Source organism: Ranitomeya variabilis, chromosome 3 (genome assembly GCF_051348905.1).
Source record: "Ranitomeya variabilis isolate aRanVar5 chromosome 3, aRanVar5.hap1, whole genome shotgun sequence".
In the NCBI taxonomy this organism is placed as follows: Eukaryota; Metazoa; Chordata; class Amphibia; order Anura; family Dendrobatidae; genus Ranitomeya; species Ranitomeya variabilis.
The window spans coordinates 618,077,528-618,098,682 of record NC_135234.1 but is presented as its reverse complement, the minus strand read 5'-3'; the positions used below and the strand labels follow the sequence as shown (position 1 = coordinate 618,098,682).

The 21,155-nt window shown below is 41.7% G+C and overlaps 1 protein-coding gene and 1 long non-coding RNA gene across 10 annotated transcripts in view; one reads left to right on the top strand and one right to left on the bottom strand.

Moving 5' to 3' along the window:
- LRCH1 (leucine rich repeats and calponin homology domain containing 1) overlaps window positions 1–21,155 on the bottom strand; it is a 326,296-nt gene that overhangs the window by 110,587 nt on the left and 194,554 nt on the right. For 5 of the 7 annotated variants that reach the window (XM_077297384.1, XM_077297387.1, XM_077297385.1 and 2 more), the window contains exons 9-15: window positions 18,478–18,590; window positions 15,066–15,133; window positions 13,968–14,054; window positions 13,509–13,589; window positions 13,388–13,424; window positions 8,480–8,524; window positions 4,918–4,984 (exon numbers count right to left, since the gene is read on the bottom strand). In XM_077297384.1, the coding sequence (XP_077153499.1) occupies window positions 4,918–4,984; window positions 8,480–8,524; window positions 13,388–13,424; window positions 13,509–13,589; window positions 13,968–14,054; window positions 15,066–15,133; window positions 18,478–18,590 (498 nt within the window). The remainder of the gene's footprint in view (window positions 1–4,917; window positions 4,985–8,479; window positions 8,525–13,387; window positions 13,425–13,508; window positions 13,590–13,967; window positions 14,055–15,065; window positions 15,134–18,477; window positions 18,591–21,155) is intronic. The other 2 variants (XM_077297382.1, XM_077297386.1) reach the window with 1 other exon arrangement.
- LOC143816690 (uncharacterized) overlaps window positions 1–21,155 on the top strand; it is a 142,495-nt gene that overhangs the window by 111,546 nt on the left and 9,794 nt on the right. For 2 of the 3 annotated variants that reach the window (XR_013223979.1, XR_013223977.1), the window contains one exon: window positions 13,394–13,443. The exons of the other annotated variant lie outside the window; for it this stretch is intronic. This is a non-coding gene — a long non-coding RNA (uncharacterized LOC143816690). The remainder of the gene's footprint in view (window positions 1–13,393; window positions 13,444–21,155) is intronic. 3 annotated transcript variants of the gene reach the window in all.

The following is a 21,155-nucleotide window of genomic DNA, read 5'->3' as shown; positions in this document are numbered from 1 at the left end:
ACGATGACTTCGGCCACGACAACGCGGCACAGCCAATTTGATCGCATAGTGACTTGCAATTTGCTCCGAGTCACTAAAAGTCTAGCAGATTTGGATTTCTTGTGATAGGCGAATTGTGGTGGTGACAATTTGCTGGGATCCCATTACACCGAGATGGATCACCACCAGCATTGAGACATGTGCGGCCAAAGTTGTTGTGTAGCCCCAGACTAATCAGAGTTATAAATCATATTTACACTAAAACCTTTATAAATAAGTAACCATACTGCAGACTTATATTTCTTACGTTTTAGAGACAGAAGAATGAATTAATGTCCATAACTGACACAAACGGTAGCGGAGGAACCACATTGATAGATTTTGAGAACAGAAAAAAAAGTTCTGAATGATGCACTTTTTCTTCTATTTGCTAAAAATCAACAAGTAGGAGAACCCAAACGGACTTTGCGTCAGATATGCACTGGATCCATTTTAGACATTAATTCTGTTTGTCCGTTCCTAGAAAGGGTACAGAAAACAGAATGTGCAAACACAGGTGTGAACAAAGCCTAACTCTTTTATGTTGAATAAATGACTAGGTTTTACTTCATGCATCCAACCAATCAGACCAGAATCTGCGCATACCGTATATACTTGAGTATAAGCTGAGATTTTCAGCCCATTTTTTAGGCTAAAAGTGCCCTTCTCGGCTTATACTCGAGTCATTGTCCCAAGGGGTCAACGGGGGAGGGGCTGTCACATCATACTCAGCTGCTCCCGGCGCGGTCCCTGCTTCTCAGATTGCCTCTGACGCCGGCAGCTTGTTCCTGTGTTCAGCGGTCACGTAGTACCACTCATTAAAGTAATGAATATGGACGCGACTCCATTCCCATAGGGGTGGAGTGCATATTCATTACTTTAATGAGCGGTACCACGTGACCGCTGAACACAGGAACAAGCTGCCGATGCCAGAGACCATCGCATCGGAGAATCAGGGACCGCGCCAGGAGGGTAAGTATGATGGGGGAGGGTGAGCCATGCGATATTCACCTGTCCCCGTTCCACCGCTGGGCTCCGTCTTCCGCGTCCTCTGGCTGTGACGTTCAGGTCAGAGGGCGCGATGACGTGTTTAGTGCCTTTAGTGTTTAGTGTTTCTGCCTAAACAGTCATGGCAGAGACCTTGAAGACACAGCGGCATGTGGTGGTGGAACGAGGACAGGTGAATATCGCAAGTGCCGGGGGCCTGAGCGACGAGAGGTGAGTATGTCATTTTTTCTTTTTTAATCGCAGCAGCAGCATATGGGGCATAATGTGCTATGGAGCATCTTATGGGGCCATCAACCTTTGTGCAGCATTATATGGGGCATATTTTTGTATGAAGCATCTTATGGCGCCATCATTAAGCTTTTATGCAGCATTATATGGGGCATATTTTAATATGGAGCATGTTATGGGGCCCATCATGAACTTTATGGAGCATTACATGGGGCGTATTTTGTATGGAGCATCTTATGGGGCCCATCATGAACTGTATGGAGCATTATATGGGGCTCCTGATTAAATATGGATATTCAAAAACACTTAACCTACTGATGTCTCAATCAATTATACTTTTATTGGTATCTATTTTTATTTTTTAAATTTACCAGTAGCTGCTGCATTTCCCACCCTAGGCTTATACTCAAGTCAATATGTTTTTCCAGTTTTTTGTGGCAAAATTAGGGGTCTCGGCTTATACTTAGGTCAGCTTATACTCGAGTATATACGGTACATAGATAATCCAGGATAGGGCAGTGTAAGAGACTATGCTTATTATAGGGCCATCCACTACATCAATATTTGGATTGTTAATTAGCTGTATCAGTGCACTGGTGGGCATATCACGCCTTTGTAGTCTTCTTGATTGACAGTGGAGAGCACAGATGACATTACACAGCAGAAACTCTTTCTCTGCTGTCAATCAAGAATGACAGATGGTGGTGGCAAGAAGGGAAGAGGAGCATATGCAGTGAAATGCCTACCAGTGCACTTACAATGGCATGTAAAAGTTTGGGCATCCCTAGTCAGAATTACTGTTATTGTGAATAGTTAGGCAAGATGAAGATTAACTGATCTACTGATCTCTATAAGACCTAAAGTTAAAGATGACACATTTCCTTTATATTTTAGGCAAAAAAATGTAGTCATTTTTTAAAATTACAAAAAGGAAAATGGCCAGACGCAAAAATTTAGGTTAGTACCTAGTAGCTCCCCGTTTTGAAAGTATCATAGCTTGTTAACGCTTTTTGTAGTTTTTCTAGTTCTGTAAGATTCCTGGGTCATCTTTCTATTTTGAAATCTAACCACAGATTTTCAATGATGTTCAGATCAGGGGACTGTGAGGGCCTGTGTAAAACCTTCAGCTTGCACCTTTTGAGGTAGTCTATTGTGGATTTTGACTTGTGTTTAGGATCATTATTAGCGATGAGCAAGTGTACTCGTTGCTAGGGTTTTCCCGATAACGCTAGGGTGATCTCCGAGTATTTGTTAGTGTTCGGAGATTAAGTTTTTATCGCTGCAGCTGAATGATTTACAGCTATTAGGCAGCTTGATTACATGTGGGGATTCCCTAGCAACCAGGCAACCCCCACATGTACTCAGCCTGGCTAATAGCTGTAAATCATTAAGCTGCGGTGATTAAAACTTAATCTCCGAACACTAACAAATACTCGGAGATCACCCGAGCAACGAGTACACTCGCTCATCACTAATCATTATACATCTGTAGAAGCCATACTCTTTTCAACTTCAGCTTTTTTACAGATGGTGTTATGTTTGCATCAAGAATTTGTTGAAATTTCATTGAATCCATTCTTCCCTCTACCCTGAAATGTTCCCTGTTCCATTGGCTGCAACACAACCCCAAAGCATGATTGATCCACCCCATGCTTAATGGTTAGCAAGATGTTCTTTTCCTAAAATTTAGTGCCCTTTTATCTTCGCACATACCTTTGATCATTGTGGCCAAAGAGTTCTATTTTAACCCGCAAAACTTGTTTCCATAATGCATCAGGCTTGTTTAGATATTCTTTTGCATACTTCTGACTCTGAATTACATGGTCAGGAAACAGAAGAAGTTTTCTTTTGATGACTCTTCCATCAAGGCCATATTTGTCCAACTGTCTCTGAACAATAGAACAATGTAACACAACTACAGTGCCTGCTAAATCTTTCTGAAGGTCTATGGCAGTCAAGAGGGGGCTCTGATTTGTCTCTCTAGCAATCCTACGAGGAGTTCTTAATGATATTTTGCTTGGTCTTCCAGACCTTATCTTGACCTCCACCTTTCCTGTTAACTGCCATTTCTTAATTACATCTCAAACTGAGGAAAAGGCAGCTTGAAAATGATTTGCTATCTTCTTATAGCCTTCTCCTACTTTGTGGGCCTCCACCACTGTCATTTTCAGAGTGCTGGGAAGCTGCTTAGAAGAACCCATGGCTGCTGCTTTTTGGCACAAGGTTAGAGGGGGCTGAGTTTTTATAAAGCTGGGAAATTTGCATCACCTGGTCTTTTCTAAGGCCTTGTTCACACGATCCTTTTTTCGCTGCGGATTTTTCAGGTCCTGATTTGTGAAAACCGCAGTGCAAAACCTGCGGTGGTTTTCACTGCGGTTTTCAGTCCTTTTTCTACTGCGGATTCCACTGCGGGTTTCCAGCTGCATTTTCCTATTGGTGCAGGTGGAAACCCGCTGCGGAATCCGCAGAAAGAATTGACATGGTACTTATTTTTTTCCGCAGAAAATCAGCGCGGATTTTCCAGCGGAAAAAAGGAACGTCGGAACAGCGGGTTTTTTTTTCCATAGGGTAACATTGTACTGTACCCTGCATGGAAAAAGGATGCGGATCCGCAGCTGCAAATCCGCTGCGGATCCGCAGCAAAAACCGCATCGTGTGAACATAGCCTAAAGATAATTGTGAACAAGCCATATCCCTAACAGGCTAATTAAGGTCTGAAACCTTGGTCAAAGTTAACTAAGAACACAAATCTCCAAGGGTGCCCAAACATTTGCATTGGCCCATTTTCCAATTTCTAAAATTTTGAAAATAACTATATATATTTATACTAGAGGTGCTCAAAGTTTTACATGCCTCTATACATGCTAAATTTGCATATTAATGAAAGATAAAATTTTGTTGCAATGGTGCATCAGGTGGCGCGGTTATAGGTATTTTTTATAATGTTTTACATTGCACTGTCTCAGAACACAGACATCCATGGAGCTCGGTCTGATCTTGGGCTACAATGCGCCAACTGGCCACAGCTCTCCAAACCTGAGCACGATAACCTAATAAAAGACGTCATTCTCCGGTCAGGAGACTCGTGCCCAGTCCGTGGACCAATTTTGCACAGACGTCAACATAAGCCTTAATACTACCTCTACTTGCACGGGGGTAGTGTACTAACAGGTTCCTTTTAGTGATAATTTGGGAAGCAATGCCTTTTTATTACCAGTAGCACCGGTATTTTGACAGTGACAACATTTTTTATAATTCAGCCTCTCTACGATAATACATCAAGATCTGATTGGAGAGTAGACTTTCAACTTTTGAGAGATTATCCCACAATTAAAAATTAACTTACTCTGAAAGATCACCAATAGCTTAAGATTTACTATATTAAAAAAGGCTAAAAAGCTCCAGAGTCTAAATATTGCTTGTTATGGTTCCCCTTGCTATTCATTTGATTCTCTCTCAGAATATCCAATTAATGTGTGTTGAGAAAATGCTGCTTCTAGTCCACTGACTAAACTTGTGATGAGCCACTAATAAAAGCTCATGGTTGAATGTTTGCAGAATTCATAGGTCATTACAGATTTTTTTCACACAAAGTAAAAAGTATACCGTATATTTCTGTATAATGTATTAGTGTGGATAAACCCTTTGCACAATGAAACCTACCAGATCGAGGTTTTAAACCAAAGGCTGCATTATGTACTGGAGACATGGTAGGGGTGCCATCTTCTACCTGGAGTGGAAAAGAATACAACATATTTCAGTATTATAAGCTAGCTGATGAATTTCCAGATGCTATTTTCAGTTTAATCATAAATCACATTATTTCATTAAATTTTGGTGATATGCTGTTATGGAATATTATATATGATACTCTATATGGTACCAACAATGCATTTTATATAGAGGACATATATATTGTAAGATGGCCGGCGGATAAGCCCTTGAGGGGAGATATGTGTCATCGAGGCTGCAGTGATGTGAGCTCGGAAGCATGCTCCAGCACATATAGTGCTGAGAGAGTTATTTGGGGCCATTCCAGAGCCGGGTTTTACTAGTGGTCATAAGAGATGGGTGGGAATGACTGCTAACATATCCCAACACCAGGGGCATGGTTTGGTAGATAAAATGGAGGCCGAGTGTCTGGAGCTGGAGATGTGTGGATCTTCATTGTGTTGGTCTGTGCTAAGGCCTAGAGAACCGGACACTATCCTTTAAATAAACTTGCCTGGACATTGCAGCAATACCGTTTTCTGTGCCTACCTCAACCGCAGCCAAGTGCGTACAATCCTCAACAATATGTGTAGGTGAGGGAGTGATGCCCTGATCCTCAAAGTTTCATATTTAATTTAAAAAAATATTTAGAATACAGTATAAACAGTTAAAGTAGTGCTCTAATCTTCTTTCTTCAGGACTGCACCACCTCTCTGCCTGCCGGTTTCTGCCTACTTCTGAAGATTGACATGGTGGCGTCGCTTGTCAGAACTAAGTGCTCTCACTATCGGCTAGAAGAGGCAGCTTTGCCTGTGCGGCATGGAAGAACTGCTGGGAGGCTGAAAGTGCCAGATGCAGCAATTGGAAAGTTTCAGAAAGGAGCTTGTAGACAATAAACCATAGAACCTGCAAAGTGGCCAGCAACTTGGCAACAAGCTGCACACAATACAGTGGCATGTAAAAGTTTGGGGACCCGTGGTCAAAATTACTGTTTTTGTGAACAGTTAAGCAAGTTGAAGATTAACTGATCTACTGATCTCTAAAAGTCCTAAAGTTAAACATGACACATTTCTTTGTATTTTAGGCAAAAAAATGTATTGTCATTTTTTACATTTTAACAAATTACAAAAAGGAAAATGGGCAGATGCAAGTTTGTGCACCCTGTATGGTTAGTACCTAGTAGTTCCCCATTTCAAAAGTATCACAGCTTGTTAACGCTTTTTGTAGCCAGCCAGCGGACTGTGAGGGCCATTGTAAAACCTTCAGCTTGTGCCTTTTGTAGTAGTCTACTGTAGATTTTGACGTGTGTTTAGAATTATTATTTGTAGAAGCCATCCTGCTTTCAACTTCAGCTTTTTTACAGATGGTGTTATGTTTGCATCAAGAATTTGTTGAAATTTCATTGAATCCATTCTTACCTTTTCCCCTCGAAAAATATTCCCTATGCTATTGGCAGCAACCCAACCCCAAAACATGATTGATCCACTCCCATGCTTAATGGTTGGCGAGATGTTCTTTTCCTGAAATTCTGTGCCCTTTTTCTCCACACAATCCCTTGATCATTGTGACCAAAGAGTTCTATTTTAACCTCATCGATCCGCATGACTTATTTTCAAAATGCATCAGGCTTATTTAGATATTCTTTTGCATACTTCCGATGCTGAATTTTATGGCGAGGACACAGGAGAGGTTTTCTTCTGATGACTCCTCCATGAAGGCAATGTTTGTGCAAGTATCTCTGAACAGTAGAACAATGTACGACAACTCCAGAGTCTGCTAAGTCTTTCTGAAGGTCTTTTGAAGTCAAGCGGGGGTTCTGATTTGCCTCTCTAGCAATCCTACAAGCGTCTCGTGCTGAAATTTTGCTTGGTCTTCCAGACCTTATCTTGACCTACATTCTTTCTGTTAACTGCCATTTCTTAATTACATTTCAAACTGAAGCAACTTGAAAATGTTTTGCTATCTTCTTATAGCCTTCTCCTGCTTTGTGGGACTCTACCATTTTCAGAGTGCTTAGAAGAACCCATGGCTGCTCTTTTTAGGCGCAAAGTTATAGGAGGCTGGGTTTTTATGAAGCTGAGAAATTTGCATCACCTGGCATTTCCTAACGATCATAGTAAACAAGCCATAACCCTAACAAGCTAATTATCATCTGAAGCCTTGGTCAATAATATCTGAGCACACAAATCTCCAAGGGTGCCCAAACTTTTGCATCAGCCTATTTTCCTTTTTGTAATCTTTAAAATGTAAAAGATGAAAACAAATTTTTTGCCTGAAATGCAAAGGAAATGTGTCATCTTTAACTTTCGGACTTTTACAGATCATTTCATCTTTAACTTGCTTAACTGTTCAAAATAACAGTACTTTTGACCAGGGGTGCACAAACTTTTACATGTCACTGACACATGACACTGGAAAGGATTTTTAATAAGATGTAAATTTGCATGTTTTCACAAGCACTTTTCCATTTTAAGGGTAAGTTCAGACTAGTTGGTTTTTCAGCGGGTTTTTTTTTCTGCAGCAAAACCTGATCTCTTGGCAGGAAAGAAGCTGCAGAAAAAAAGCAGGTTTTTCTTGCGTATTTTGCTGCGGGTTTGTCTCTTTTGCATACTGATAAAGTTTAGTGTTGAAACAAAAAGTCCTTTTCTATAGAATCAGGTTTTGGCACAACAAAAAAAAAGGAGCAAAACCCGATGACTTGGTTTATAATGCGTTTTTTCACCACCTATGAATTTCAAAGAATGAAATGCTGACAAAAATGCTCAAAGAAGTGACATGCTCCATTGTGAAAAAAAAAGCAAAGCACAAAATCCTGATGACAAAAAAGAAAAAACAAGGGGTGTGCATGAGATTTCTGAAATCTCATAGGCTTTGCTGGTACTGTAAAGCGCAGCTGAAAAATGGAAAACTGACAGCTGATCCATGCTGCCCGAACCACTGGCAGCATGTATCAGTCAGTGGCTGCATGGTGTCTGTCAGGTATGTTTGACTATGAAATGATGCAGGGTTTCAGCGAAAAACAGACTTTAAAAGCCACTAGTGACCGAGCCACACAGGAGACTAGTCAGTGAGATGGGTCCCCAGTGTCAGTGGCTTCTCCTTGCCCACTCCCTTTGAGTGATGGATAAGGGAGCAGGCAGGGAGAACCCACCAGGGACTGACTTTCCGACAGTCTTCTGTGCTGCTCGGTTACCAGCAGCTTGCAAACCATTTTTCTGTGAAATGCTACAGTGTTTCAAAGTCAAATATACCTGGCTGAAACCATGCAGTCACTGTCTGATAAGTGGTGCCCATGGTTCCCTTCAACCATTTAAGAACTTGAGACAACTTCTTTAAATTTGGGTACACTATGCTTTTCAGAAGAATGCCAAGCTGTGAAAAGTCAATAGCTGAAAAGTATGTCACAAAACCATTTGTGCCACAAGTATGATTGCATTTATGATTTATGACTGCACACAATACAAGATATGTCTTGAGTAGGCGAACTATTAAAGTATAGCAATGTGTAACCCACCTCTTCCTGGGAAGTAAAACATGCTTCATTCTCATTCATCTCATTCTGCGCATTAAAGAAAAGGTCATTAGGTACATTAGTAGGATAAGCCAACATACATGCCACGTATGCCCTGCAGAAATAAAGGGTGATGTCAGGAATTGGAAAAAAAGAGTCTTCAAGTGAATGAGCAGCAATACCAGATACTGACCATGGAGAAAAGTGATTGTGTTTCTAAAAAGCAGACTGTCTGTCTTCTTATGTCAGACAGCCCCCTTAATGCCTAGCTTAGACAATATGGACAAAAGTATGTGGACTCCTGACAGTTCCAACTGTATAGGTTTGTTGGATATTGCAATTCAAAACAATGTTCCTAGTACCTGGTGACCCGGATGTCGTCATGACATCATCGGGTCACCATGGCAACAATAGGGAACCTGTGATGACAATGCGAGGCCTCCGATGCAAAGGTAGAGGGGCTTTCTTGCCTCTGCCCTCTCCCAAAATGCTGTGATCGAGTTCAATCGCAGCATTAAGGGGGTTAAAGTGCCGGGAGCGGTGTGGGACAACTTCTGGCACTGAGTGCTGGGTGTCAGCTCTCATAAACAGTTGACACCCAGAGGCGACCCAGCACACAAAGCAATAGTGCGCATACAATCACCTGGATGTATCCATCCTTCCTAGGTCGGTAAGTACCAGGCCACATCAAAGGTGGTAAAGGGGTTAATGTTCGGGTTCATTCAATAATTTGACACATCTGGCTTTTACGGATGTGGTGATACTAAATAGGCATATTTTTTATTTCTTTATTATTAATAGGGGAAAAGATGGGTGATTTTATTTTTTCTTTCCACATTTTTTAAAACTTTTCTTTTCTTACTTTATTTCGTAGTATCCTTAAGTACCCTTAGCCCCCTTGCCTGTTCTATGTACTACAAACAAAATTACGTTTCACGGGAAGACAAAGCTGGCAGTGGTGGGACTTCAGTAGGCAGCTGTGGGGGACTTCAGTAGGCAGCTGTGGGGGGACTTTAGTAGGCAGCTGTGGGGTGCTTCAGTAGGCAGCTGTGGGGGACTTCAGTAGGCAGCTGTGGGGGACTTCAGTAGGCAGCTGTGGGGGACTTCAGTAGGCAGTTGTGGGGTGATTCAGCGGGCAGCTGTGGGGGACTTCAGTGGGCAGCTGTGGGGTGCTTCAGTGGGCAGCTGTGGGGGACTCCAGTAGGCAGCTGTGGGGGACTCCAGTAGACAGCTGTGGGGGACTTCAGTAGGCAGCTGTGGGGTGCTTCAGTAGGCAGCTGTGGGGACTTTAGTAGGCAGCTGTGGGGGACTTCAGTGGGCAGCTGTGGGGTGCTTCAGTGGGCAGCTGTGGGGGACTTCAGTAGGCAGCTGTGGGGGACTCCAGTAGACAGCTGTGGGGGACTTCAGTAGGCAGCTGTGGGGGACTTCAGTAGGCAGCTGTGGGGTGCTTCAGTAGGCAGCTGTGGGGACTTTAGTAGGCAGCTGTGGGGGACTCCAGTAGACAGCTGTGGGGGACTTCAGTAGGCAGCTGTGGGGTGCTTCAGTAGGTAGCTGTGGGGACTTTAGTAGGCAGCTGTGGGGGACTTCAGTAGGCAGCTGTGGGGGACTTCAGTAGGCAGCTGTGGGGTGCTTCAGTAGGTAGCTGTGGGGACTTTAGTAGGCAGCTGTGGGGGACTTTAGTAGGCAGCTGTGGGGGACTTCAGTAGGCAGCTGTGGGGACTTTAGTAGGCAGCTGTGGGGGACTTTAGTAGGCAGCTGTGGGGGACTTTTTAGTAGGCACCAGATTCCATGACAAACCACTGGAGCCAGTAGCTGTTATCTCATTGATTATATGCCACTGTTAGTGATTGACAGCAAAATGTAAAAAGTTAAACAGTAATGGTAAGAGATGAGCTGACCCGTGGAAGTTTGGGTTCGACCGAACTTTGTCCTAAATTCACTTTGGGTATTAGAACTGTATCCAAAATTGAACCTGACCCCGAATGCTATAGAAATCAATGGGGACACTAACTTTGGAGCTGGAAAATCTCTTTTTCCTCCCCGAACTCACGAACTTTTAAATGGACTTCCAGGAGAAGTCCCTGTTCGGAGTTCAGCACCAGACACTAGAAGTCTGGTACGAACCCTGAATTTTACAATTCGGGTTCGCTCATCTCTATTGGAGATAACTACGGACTCAGCTGTTACAGCGAGATATTGGCATCTCCCTGAGTCTGCTCCATACACCGGTACCTGAAGGGTTTAAAGTTCTTTAGCTTGAACTAATGCATCTGACAACCAAAATGGCCATAGCCAGTAGATGAAAGACCCCATGATAAGACAAGTGACAGATTCACTACCATCCTGTCCGACTTCCAGACAAGTTTGATGCAGTCTGACAGCCATGGATGACATACCTGGCTGCTTTGCCATAATGACGATAAGCCATTTTCTCGTGGCATATGATCTTGAAAATACTATGAGCCCCTCCACTATATCCTCTCCCTTGTGTGTCCTGTTTCTAAACCTTATGGATGTCAGAACGTTTGACCTCGAATATCCAACTGGGGAACAAGCTGTTGTTTCGTTTTATTGCTTCTTTAATTCTGTATGTCCTTGGGTTTGCTTATGGGCTCAATAAAGCAGCAATTATTTTTTGCTGACATTACCCATTTTTGACATTTGGTTTTATTACATTGTAAAGCTGTAATAGCGTGAGGAAATTTGTTAGTGTAACAACTCAATGAAGGGGGCTGTCTACATGACTTTTAGCACAGATCAATTGTCTAATTTAAAGCTGTATTTGAAAATGGTACAATCACCGAGACTCAGTGTATCAAATTGATGAAAAGTGGTTAGTTTCTAAATTAGTAAGTTAGTAAAGTGAATCAGTGTTTACATATTGTTTTCATAGCAGATACATTATAGGTCTATAGCATTAGCAGAAGTTTATGCACAATGTAAAAACTGCATGAGAGTTGCTCAGTTATTGCACATCATCATAACATCTTAATTACAATTAATTGATTGTTGTAAAGGTTTATTCCCCAAATCGCAATGTCATATTATAGCAATGGCTGATCATACAAAGTACAGCTGGTTTCCTGCAAGCATAGCTCTACTATCTCTCCACTTCTGATATATGCTACATTCCCACATACTGTAAGTGTCACAGTCCAAGTACAAACCTTTGAATCACAGACTGTCTCCTGACCGAAGCTTCAAAACCTCATATATATGTGTGTTTGTGGCAATAGTGTGGTATTATACCTCTGTGCGCCGTCTCTTCCTGTGCAGCACCCTGCCTGACCGATTGTATCTTCTGCCACATATTGTCAGTATAGCTGCCTGTGTGGTACAACATGCCCCTGCAGGTTTCTTTCAGATATACATACTCCTGCACTCCTCGACAACAGAGCTTGTAATTATTAGGCAGTGCATAGCTGCGTTTTTTGTCTGCTGTTGACAGATCTGTGTTCTGTAACTGCACATGTTGCTCTGTTGATGCATATGGCAGAAGATAAACCTCTGTCATATTCATCAACAGAGCAGCATTTCATATAAATGAACTCTCGGCAGCAGGCAACAAAAAGTCTAGTAATTACAAAATCTGCTGTAGAGGTGTGCAGGAGAGTTGAGATCTGATAGAAACCAGCCAACAATTATAGTATGTAAAACCACACTGCAGCTATACTGATTTAAACGTCTGAAGATAAAAAATGGCAGGCAGTGTTGTACATGAGCAGACAAAGAAGAATAAGGTGAATTCTACACTTAAGGTACCTTCACACGAAGCGACGCTGCAGCGATAGCGACAACGATGCCGATCGCTGCAGCGTCGCTGTTTGATCGCTGGAGAGCTGTCACACAGACAGCTCTCCAGCGACCAACGATGCCGAGGTCCCCAGGTAACCAGGGTAAACATCGGGTTGCTAAGCGCAGGGCCGCGCTTAGTAACCCGATGTTTACCCTGGTTACCAGCGTAAAAGTAAAAAAAACAAACATTACATGCTCACCTGCGCGTCCCCCAGCGTCCGCTTCCTGACACTGACTGAGCTCCGGCCCTAACAGCAGAGCGGTGACGTCACCGCTGTGCTTTCACTTTCACTTTAGGGCCGGAGCTCAGTCAGTGTCAGGAAGTAGAGGCTGGGGGACGCGCAGGTGAGCATGTACTGTTTGTTTTTTTTACTTTTACGCTGGTAACCAGGGTAAACATCGGGTTACTAAGCGCGGCCCTGCGCTTAGCAACCCGATGTTTACCCTGGTTACCAGTGTAAAATATCGCTGGTATCGTTGCGTTTGCTTTCAAACACAACGATACACGGCGATCGGACGACCAAATAAAGTTCTGGACTTTATTCAGCGACCAGCGACATCACAGCAGGATCCTGATCGCTGCTGCGTGTCAAACGAAACGATATCGCTAGCCAGGACGCTGCAACGTCACGGATCGCTAGCGATATCGTTTCGTGTGAAGGTACCTTTAGATTAGCATGATGATAACTCAAGAGAGGTGGGGCTACTCAAGAGGACAAGAGAGGGGTCTGTGCCCTAAGGAGGAGCAAGTGCTGTTAACAAAATATAGCTTTAGCAGTATACGAATAGGATTGCCTATTCCAATTTGTGAAGCCTGATGTACAAAGTGACATATAGAAATGAAAAAATACAAAAAAGTACAAGAAAGAAACTTTATATTGGCTTAGTCTGTATATTAACAATAAGTATACATTTACTGTGCTTTGTGAAAAATAAGGCGATACTGGATGTAATCATGTAAATCATGCTATTTGCCTGTGCACTAAGACAAAAGAGAAATCATGAGATATGTGGACTTACAATGCTCTGGTTCTCTGATATTTTATAGCTATATAACGTTACGTTGCTATTATAAACACATGCTATGAGCAATTTACTGTCACATTTAATTCATACCTGCAGGATTGGAGACATCTGTAATTCTACTTGGCCGCTGGAAGAAAGAAAGAAAAGTCAGTAATCTGTGGATATGACTTAGCGCTATATTAATATCCTCTACAATGAGAAATGAACACACTTTACTGTGGACTTATTCACATCAGGTGGTGTAGTTTGTAAACTGTACAGCTCTGTGCCGTCATCAATTTCCATTCTACTCCTGCAGGAAATATAAAAAAAAATAATTAACTGTAAATGACACAATGGCAAATTAATGTTTTAATGAAGTGAGTAAATAAGGCAAACAATTTTTGGATCTCCCATGGAAGTGAATATGCCCAGGCACCTCTCCATTATCGGCAGAATGTAACCGAGCCCTGTTCACACGATGGGGCTTGTATTTTGCTGGTAGATAGGTCATAAAGATTAAGACGGAAGAACTTCATTAACTGTACCCAAATTATGTGAAGGAAAGAAATGCGACTCTGTTCTGCCGCTTACACTAATCATCCAAATAAAATAGTTCAGACAAACACTTAGGGAATATGTTACTAGTAACAGTCCAGTCTATTACCGTAATTAGATTATTATTCTTTACCTTGTAGGGTCTTGTAACATATCGACTGCTTCTCGTAATTGGTCTATCATTCCTGAATTGATTTCGTTACTTTCCATACTGGTATTGCTGCAAAACAAGCAAAATAACAACTGAAATCCTGAGGGCAAAACTGATTCATATCACATAAGGCTATGTTGTAGACTCAGAGTGAGATAATGTATTCTCCTCCTTTACTTGGATTTTGTATAGTATTTGCATGTGTTTATTTTCTTCATCCATTGGAGGACAGGATTCTTAAGAAATATTGCTACTTTTTCATTAACTGTAGACTACTTTGTTGTTTATATCTGCAGTTTATTAGAAAACTGAAGTGGATCTGTTAACAGCCTCCACAATACAAACTGCTTCAATTATTAAACAGATTAGTTGAGGCTGACGTAATGACCTTGAAAATCCAAGTCAGAATGGTTAAATAATTGTTTGAGAAAGTTTCATCTCAATCTACACTCATCTACAGTGATTGACAGCTCCTCAGTGTCCCTCCTGCTGGGATCTCACACTGCTCAGTACAAGCTGACAGTCAGGCTGGGTAAATAGAGACTGAATACACTTGGACTTATGAGCTATTTCATTCTACAGCTGGACTCATAAAATGATAAACTTAATATCTGGGTTTTGCAGCCATTCTGTTATAGATTTTCAAAGTAAGCATGCCAGCTTCATCAGTTCATATCATATTATTTAACATATCTATTTACTAAAGTATGCGTTTTAAGTTGTGAAATCTGGTAACAGATCCACTTTGTGGGAATTCTGAACTATTACATCAAACTGATACATTCTTAGAGGATATTTATAACTGAGTTGTTTTAGTTCTTGTTTGGCATATTTATAATAACGAAGATCAGTCATGTGGACCTAACATCATCCACATAAACTGCTGTAGTTTTTTGAGCCAAAGTCAGGATGATTTGACAAATAATGAGAAATATAAAGGAAGCCTTTTATTTGCCCTTCTTGCTTCATACACTTTTGGCTTTGGCTCAAAAACTGCAGTTTAATTTTCCTCAAAGTCCTACATGTAAGAAATCACCATTAAAAGTAATATAAAGTGTTATCAATTTGAAATATACTCACTTATGATGTTTAGACCATGGTGTATCCTCCTGTATTTGCAGAGGTTCATCAAAATCAGCTGTTTTAGCCTAAGATCAAAAAGTAAAAGGTCAATGAAGTACTTTATCTTAGTTAATCTTTGCCGACCTTAAGGCCCCGTCACACATAGCGATTTACCAACGATCACGACCAGCGATACGACCTGGCCGTGATCGTTGGTAAGTCGCTGTGTGGTCGCTGGGGAGCTGTCACACAGACAGCTCTCTCCAGCGACCAACGATCAGGGGAACGACTTCGGCATCGTTGAAACTGTCTTCAACGATGCCGAAGTCCCCCTGCAGCACCCGGGTAACCAGGGTAAACATCGGGTTACTAAGCGCAGGGCCGCGCTTAGTAACCCGATGTTTACCCTGGTTACCAAAAAAAACAAACAGTACATACTCACCATCTGATGTCCGTCAGGTCCCTTGCCGTCTGCTTCCCGCTCTGACTGAGTGCCGCCGTACAGTGAGAGCAGAGCGCAGCGGTGACGTCACCGCTGTGCTGTACTTTCACTTTCACTTTGCGGCGCTCAGTCAGTGTGGGAAGCAGACGGCAAGGGACCTGACGGACATCAGATGGTGAGTATGTACTGTTTGTTTTTTTTACATTTACGCTGGTAACCAGGGTAAACATCGGGTTACTAAGCGCGGCCCTGCGCTTAGTAACCCGATGTTTACCCTGGTTACCAGTGAAGACATCGCTGGATCGGTGTCACACACACCGATTCAGCGATGTCAGCGGGACCTCAACGACCAAAAAACGGCCCAGCCCATTCCGACACGACCAGCGATCTCACAGCAGGGGCCTGGTCGCTGGTACGTGTCACACATAGCGAAATCGCTACTGAGGTCGCTGTTGCGTCACAAAACTTGTGACTCAGCAGCGATCTCGCTAGCGATCTCGCTATGTGTGACGGGGCCTTTAGGAATTACAATCTGAAATTCAAATTAACCTATTACGGTGGTTTCATTTTTTGCAGTATTTTTTTCAGCAAAAGTTCTCATACCAAACACTCTCTTGCACTGCTACAACCCGGTGAGAAAATAACTTTGCAGTAAATACAGGGGTTGGACTCCAGAAGACTGGGGTAATGATATTTTCCCTAATGAAGCCCTCTTCAGACTGTTTTGGACACCTGGAAGAATGATGTCTGGAGAAGAAAAGGTTGAGCGCTGCCATAAGTCCTGTGCCATGCCAACAGTAAAGCATCCTGAGACTATTCATGTGTGGGGTTGCTTTCTATCCAAAAGGGTGGGCTCACTCACAATTTTGCCTAATATCACCGCCATTAATCATGAGTGGTTTCTAAACATCGTCAGAGAACTTCACCCAAAGATCCAGGAGCAATTTGGTGAACATGGCTTTCTCTAGCATGATGGAGACCATGTCACAACGTAAATGTGATGGCTAAGTGGCTCAGAGAACAAAAAAAATGACATTTTGGGTCCATGACCAGGAAACTCCCCAGATCTCAATCCAATTGAGAACCTGTGGTCAATCCTCAAAAAGCAGATGGACAACAATACACAGAGATTGTGATAAGCTCTAGGCACTGAGTAGACAAAAATGGGCAGTCATCAGTCAGGATTTGGCCCAGAAACTTATACCCAGCTGCCAGGCAAATTACAGAAACCTTGAAAAATAAAGGACAAGACTGTAGATATTAGGCTATTTTCACACATCAGTTTTTTGCCTTCAGGCATAATCCAGCCATTTTTGAAAAAAAAAAAAACGGATCCGGTGTAAATTGGGAAAAACTGATGCACAGGATGCTTTTTTTTGCTGGATCCGTTTTTGCTTACTGGGGCTAGAGTTTGGACGTCCGAGAGAGATTCTCCAGAATGGAAAATGCAGCTACGGGGCATGCTCAGTGTAAAAATACCGGAATCGGTAGCCGGATCCCGTCATTTCACCTCACGTTTCATCCGTTTATCGCTGGAACTGTCGCTGTGCGTTTTTTCTCCGGACACAAAAAAAGTTCCTCTGTACGTTTTCTCCGTCCGCCGGAAACATAATTTTTGACGGATGAAAAGTGTGGCTGTCAGGCGCAATCCGGCGCTAATACAACTCTATAAGAAAAAAAACGGATCAGTTTTTTTCAAAACTCGACGGATTGTGCCTGACGGAAAAACCTGATGTGTGAAAGTAGCCTTATCTTTACATAAACTTGATGTATTAAGTCAATACAAGTATAAAAACTTGTGTAATGTTTAGAATTGTACTTCAGTAACCATAGAAACATGTAGCAAAAAGATCTAAAAAATATTAATTAAAGAATCAAACTTTGTCAAAAACAAAATTTGTGTTACTCTCAAAACTATTAGCCACGACTGTAGTGTAACACACAAGGAATAATACTTAGTAATGTAGTTTCACAAAAAATGCACATTGAGTAGGAAAATAGTAATGATAGAACTGCAATGCGCATCACTTCATGTGGGCCTGAGGACCCCACGCGCATCACACACATACTGGATCCCTGAAAGGTCATAATAAAATGTATATTGTCTTCAATACAGATATTGGTGTGTGTAACTCTGTTCTTTTTGTTCTAGTATTCTAATCTTTGTTGCCCGACCTTAGATTTGCCTTTAACCATCCATTTGCCTAGCCCCTGTGTCTTTATCCACTATTTTCTTGGAATCCTGACCCCGGACTCTGACCTGACTATACCTTTGCCTCACCCCTTTGTTTGTGACATAACCTCCTGGTGTTTGACCTTGGTCGTCACCTCGCAGCTTGTCCGTGAGTAGTGACTAGTGTCTCATTCCAAATTCCATTTCTGCTAACCACTGATCCACATGTATGATACATTGGAGTGCTTTTAGAGAGTCATAATATAAATACCAACAAGAGCCATGTATTTTGTGCCAAGAACAGGAGGTGATCCCATTAGAACTGAGCCAGCAGAACAGTGGAAAAGGTTTCTTTGCTACTAAAGACATAATCCAGGTCTTGGCAATAAGCAGACTTTTTTGGTGATTAAAAATGGAGACCTGGATCATGAACAGCATTGCCTACAGAAGAGCACTGACTAGTCTCTGTTCTATAGCAAATGTCTAGAAATATTAAAACATGCCTTTAGTGCTTTCGCTTATTTTCTCCACATACTGTGATATATGGATTTATTCGGGTTAAGCAAATAAACCAAACATAGCACATCGTATAAGGACATACTGCATATCTTGTAAACCAATAAATTGCAAATCCCCTCAAAATTTTATTCTTTTAAAGCATTTTCCCTTAGCATGCTGCAGACAATATGAAATCATGCTATTGATTGCAATGAATAATTAAAATGGAATACACCCTTTAGTATATTACTTCTTCCTTTATAATTCAGCTCAGTTTAATGCTAGCTTTACTGCTGATTACCCACAATTTACATTACCTGTCTGTAACTCCTAAATTCAGTGTGGTTGGCATCTGCATCTTTTTTATACTGGCACAACAATTTTCCTGACTCTCCAGGATCATTTAGGACATAATTCTGATGACTTTCCACTAAAATAAAGGAAAATATGTAATGAGTTGGAAAAATATTCCACTTTGTAAGGGATCATGTTTATGCCATATGTAATGTGTGGCTACTGACAGTTCTATTGTGTGGTCACCAAAGCTGGTAATGAGTTAACCATTCTAGCATTTATGGTACTTACATATGAAAATAAACTAAAATGAATAACTCAGAACTATTTGTGATCTAATATGTATGTGCTTCAGATGGTATGAGGCCAGTCTTCAATCCATCGTGTGCGGCTGAATGCTTTTAAGGAAAGCCAATGTGCTTTTGGCCCTTGTTCTAGTAACTGGCCTAAGAGGCAGTCTGCGGCTGTTAAAAAGATAGATACACATTTTATGTGGGATGTACATGTAAGTTTTGAGGATACTAACCAGCCCTGATGTCTGTAAAAAGCAAGAATAAAGGAAGCTTAGGAAGCCAGAGGTTCAAAAGTGCAATTTTCATGTCACAGTGCGGTTGATTTAATAAGCTAAAGGCACCAGAATTGTAGCGTAATTTGCACCAATAAACAGTGTTAGGTGCCTTGCACCATGTTTGTTATGTTCTAACCCCTTCCTGACAGGACAATTTTTCCTTTTTGCACTTTTGTTTTTTTCATCATCTCCCAAGAGTCATAACTTTTTAATCTCTCTCTGTCCACAAAGCACGAGGGCTTGATTTTTGTTGTACAAGCAGTTATCGTGAATGGCAGCAATCATTTTACCATTCCAAAAGATTTGATAAAGGGGAAAAAATTTCAAGGGTGGTGAAGTTAAGAAAATAAAACAATTCTTCAATTTTTATATTTATATTTTTCTTTTTTGGGGGTCTGGGTGCTTTTAAAATATGCATTTCTGGGAGGTAAAAATGATTTATGAGCATGATTCTTCAGGTCAGAACAATTACAGCCATACCAAACTTGTATAGTTTATTAAGAATTTTATTTTGTGTAAGTTTACAAAAAGAAAACAAATTTTGCTCATCTCGCTGTCTTCCAAACAGTTTTCGTTTTTTGGTCAGTGGAGCTTTGTGAGGATTTGTTTTTTTTTTGTGGGGAGAGCTGATGTTTTTATTAATACTAATTTAGGATAGATTCAACATTTTCATCTCTTCTCATTGCATCTTTTCACGACAATCAAACAAAATCACAATTCTGCTGTTTTGATTTGGTTCTCATTATGGCATTTACCCATCAGGTTAATTAATTTAACACTTTGATAGATTGGACTTTCCGGACACAACAATACCACATATGTATATAAAAAATATTGTTTTACTTTACTTGTTAGTCGCTTAGGCTACTTTCACACTAGCGTTTTTGGCTGCACGTCGCAATGCGTCGTTTAGGAGAAAAAATGCATCCTGCAAAGTTGTCTGCAGGATGCATTTTTTCCCCATAGACTAACATTACCGACGCATTGTGACGTATTGCCACACGTCGCAACCGTCGTGCGACGGTTGCGTCGTGTTTTGGCGCACCGCCGCCACAAAAAAAGTTACATGTAACGTTTTTTTGTGCGTCAAGACCGCCATTTTCGACCGCGCATGCGCGGCCGTAACACCGCGCAAATCGGCAGCGGAAGCGTCGTAAGACTGTATCCGCTGCCCACGTCGGGCATTTTTTGCACAGTATGCGTCGGTACGTCGGGCCGACACAGCGCGACGGCCCCGTACCGACACTAGTGTGAAATCAGCCTTAAGGGACTCACACCTGCCACCATCCAATTATTTCTACTATCGTATATACATATATATATAGATATATATATATATATATATATAGATATATATACAAATATAGATATATATATATACTAGATGGTGGCCCGATTCTAACGCATCGGGTATTCTAGAATATGTATGTATGTATATAGCAGCCACACAGTATATAGCACAGGCCACGTAGTATATAGGAGCCATGTAGTATATAGCAGACAAATATTACGTGGCCTGTGCAATATACTATGTGGCTGCTATATACATACATACATATTCTAGAATACCCGATGCGTTAATACAGCCAAAACAGTATATAACAGTGGCCACGCAGTATATAGCAGCCACGCAGTATATAACACAGGCGACGTAGTATATAACACAGGCCACGCAGTATATAACACAGGGCACGTACTATATAACACAGCCCACGCAGTATATAACACAGCCCAAACAGTATATAACACTGCCCACGCAGTATATAACATTGCCCACATAGTATGTAACACAGCCCACGCAGTATAACGCAGCCCACGCAGTATAACGCAGCCCACGCAGTATAACGCAGCCCACGCAGTATATAGCAGCCCACGCAGTATAACGCAGCCCACGCAGTATAACGCAGCCCACGCAGTATATAGCAGCCCACACAGTATATAGCAGCCCATGCAGTATATAGCAGTCCACGCAGTATATAGCAGCCCACGCAGTATATAGCAGCCCACGCAGTATATAGCAGCCTAGGTAGTATACAGCAGCCATGTAGTATCTAACATTGCCCACATAGTATATAGCACAGCCCACGCAGTATCTAGCAGCCATGTAGTATATAACACAGCCCTCATAGTATT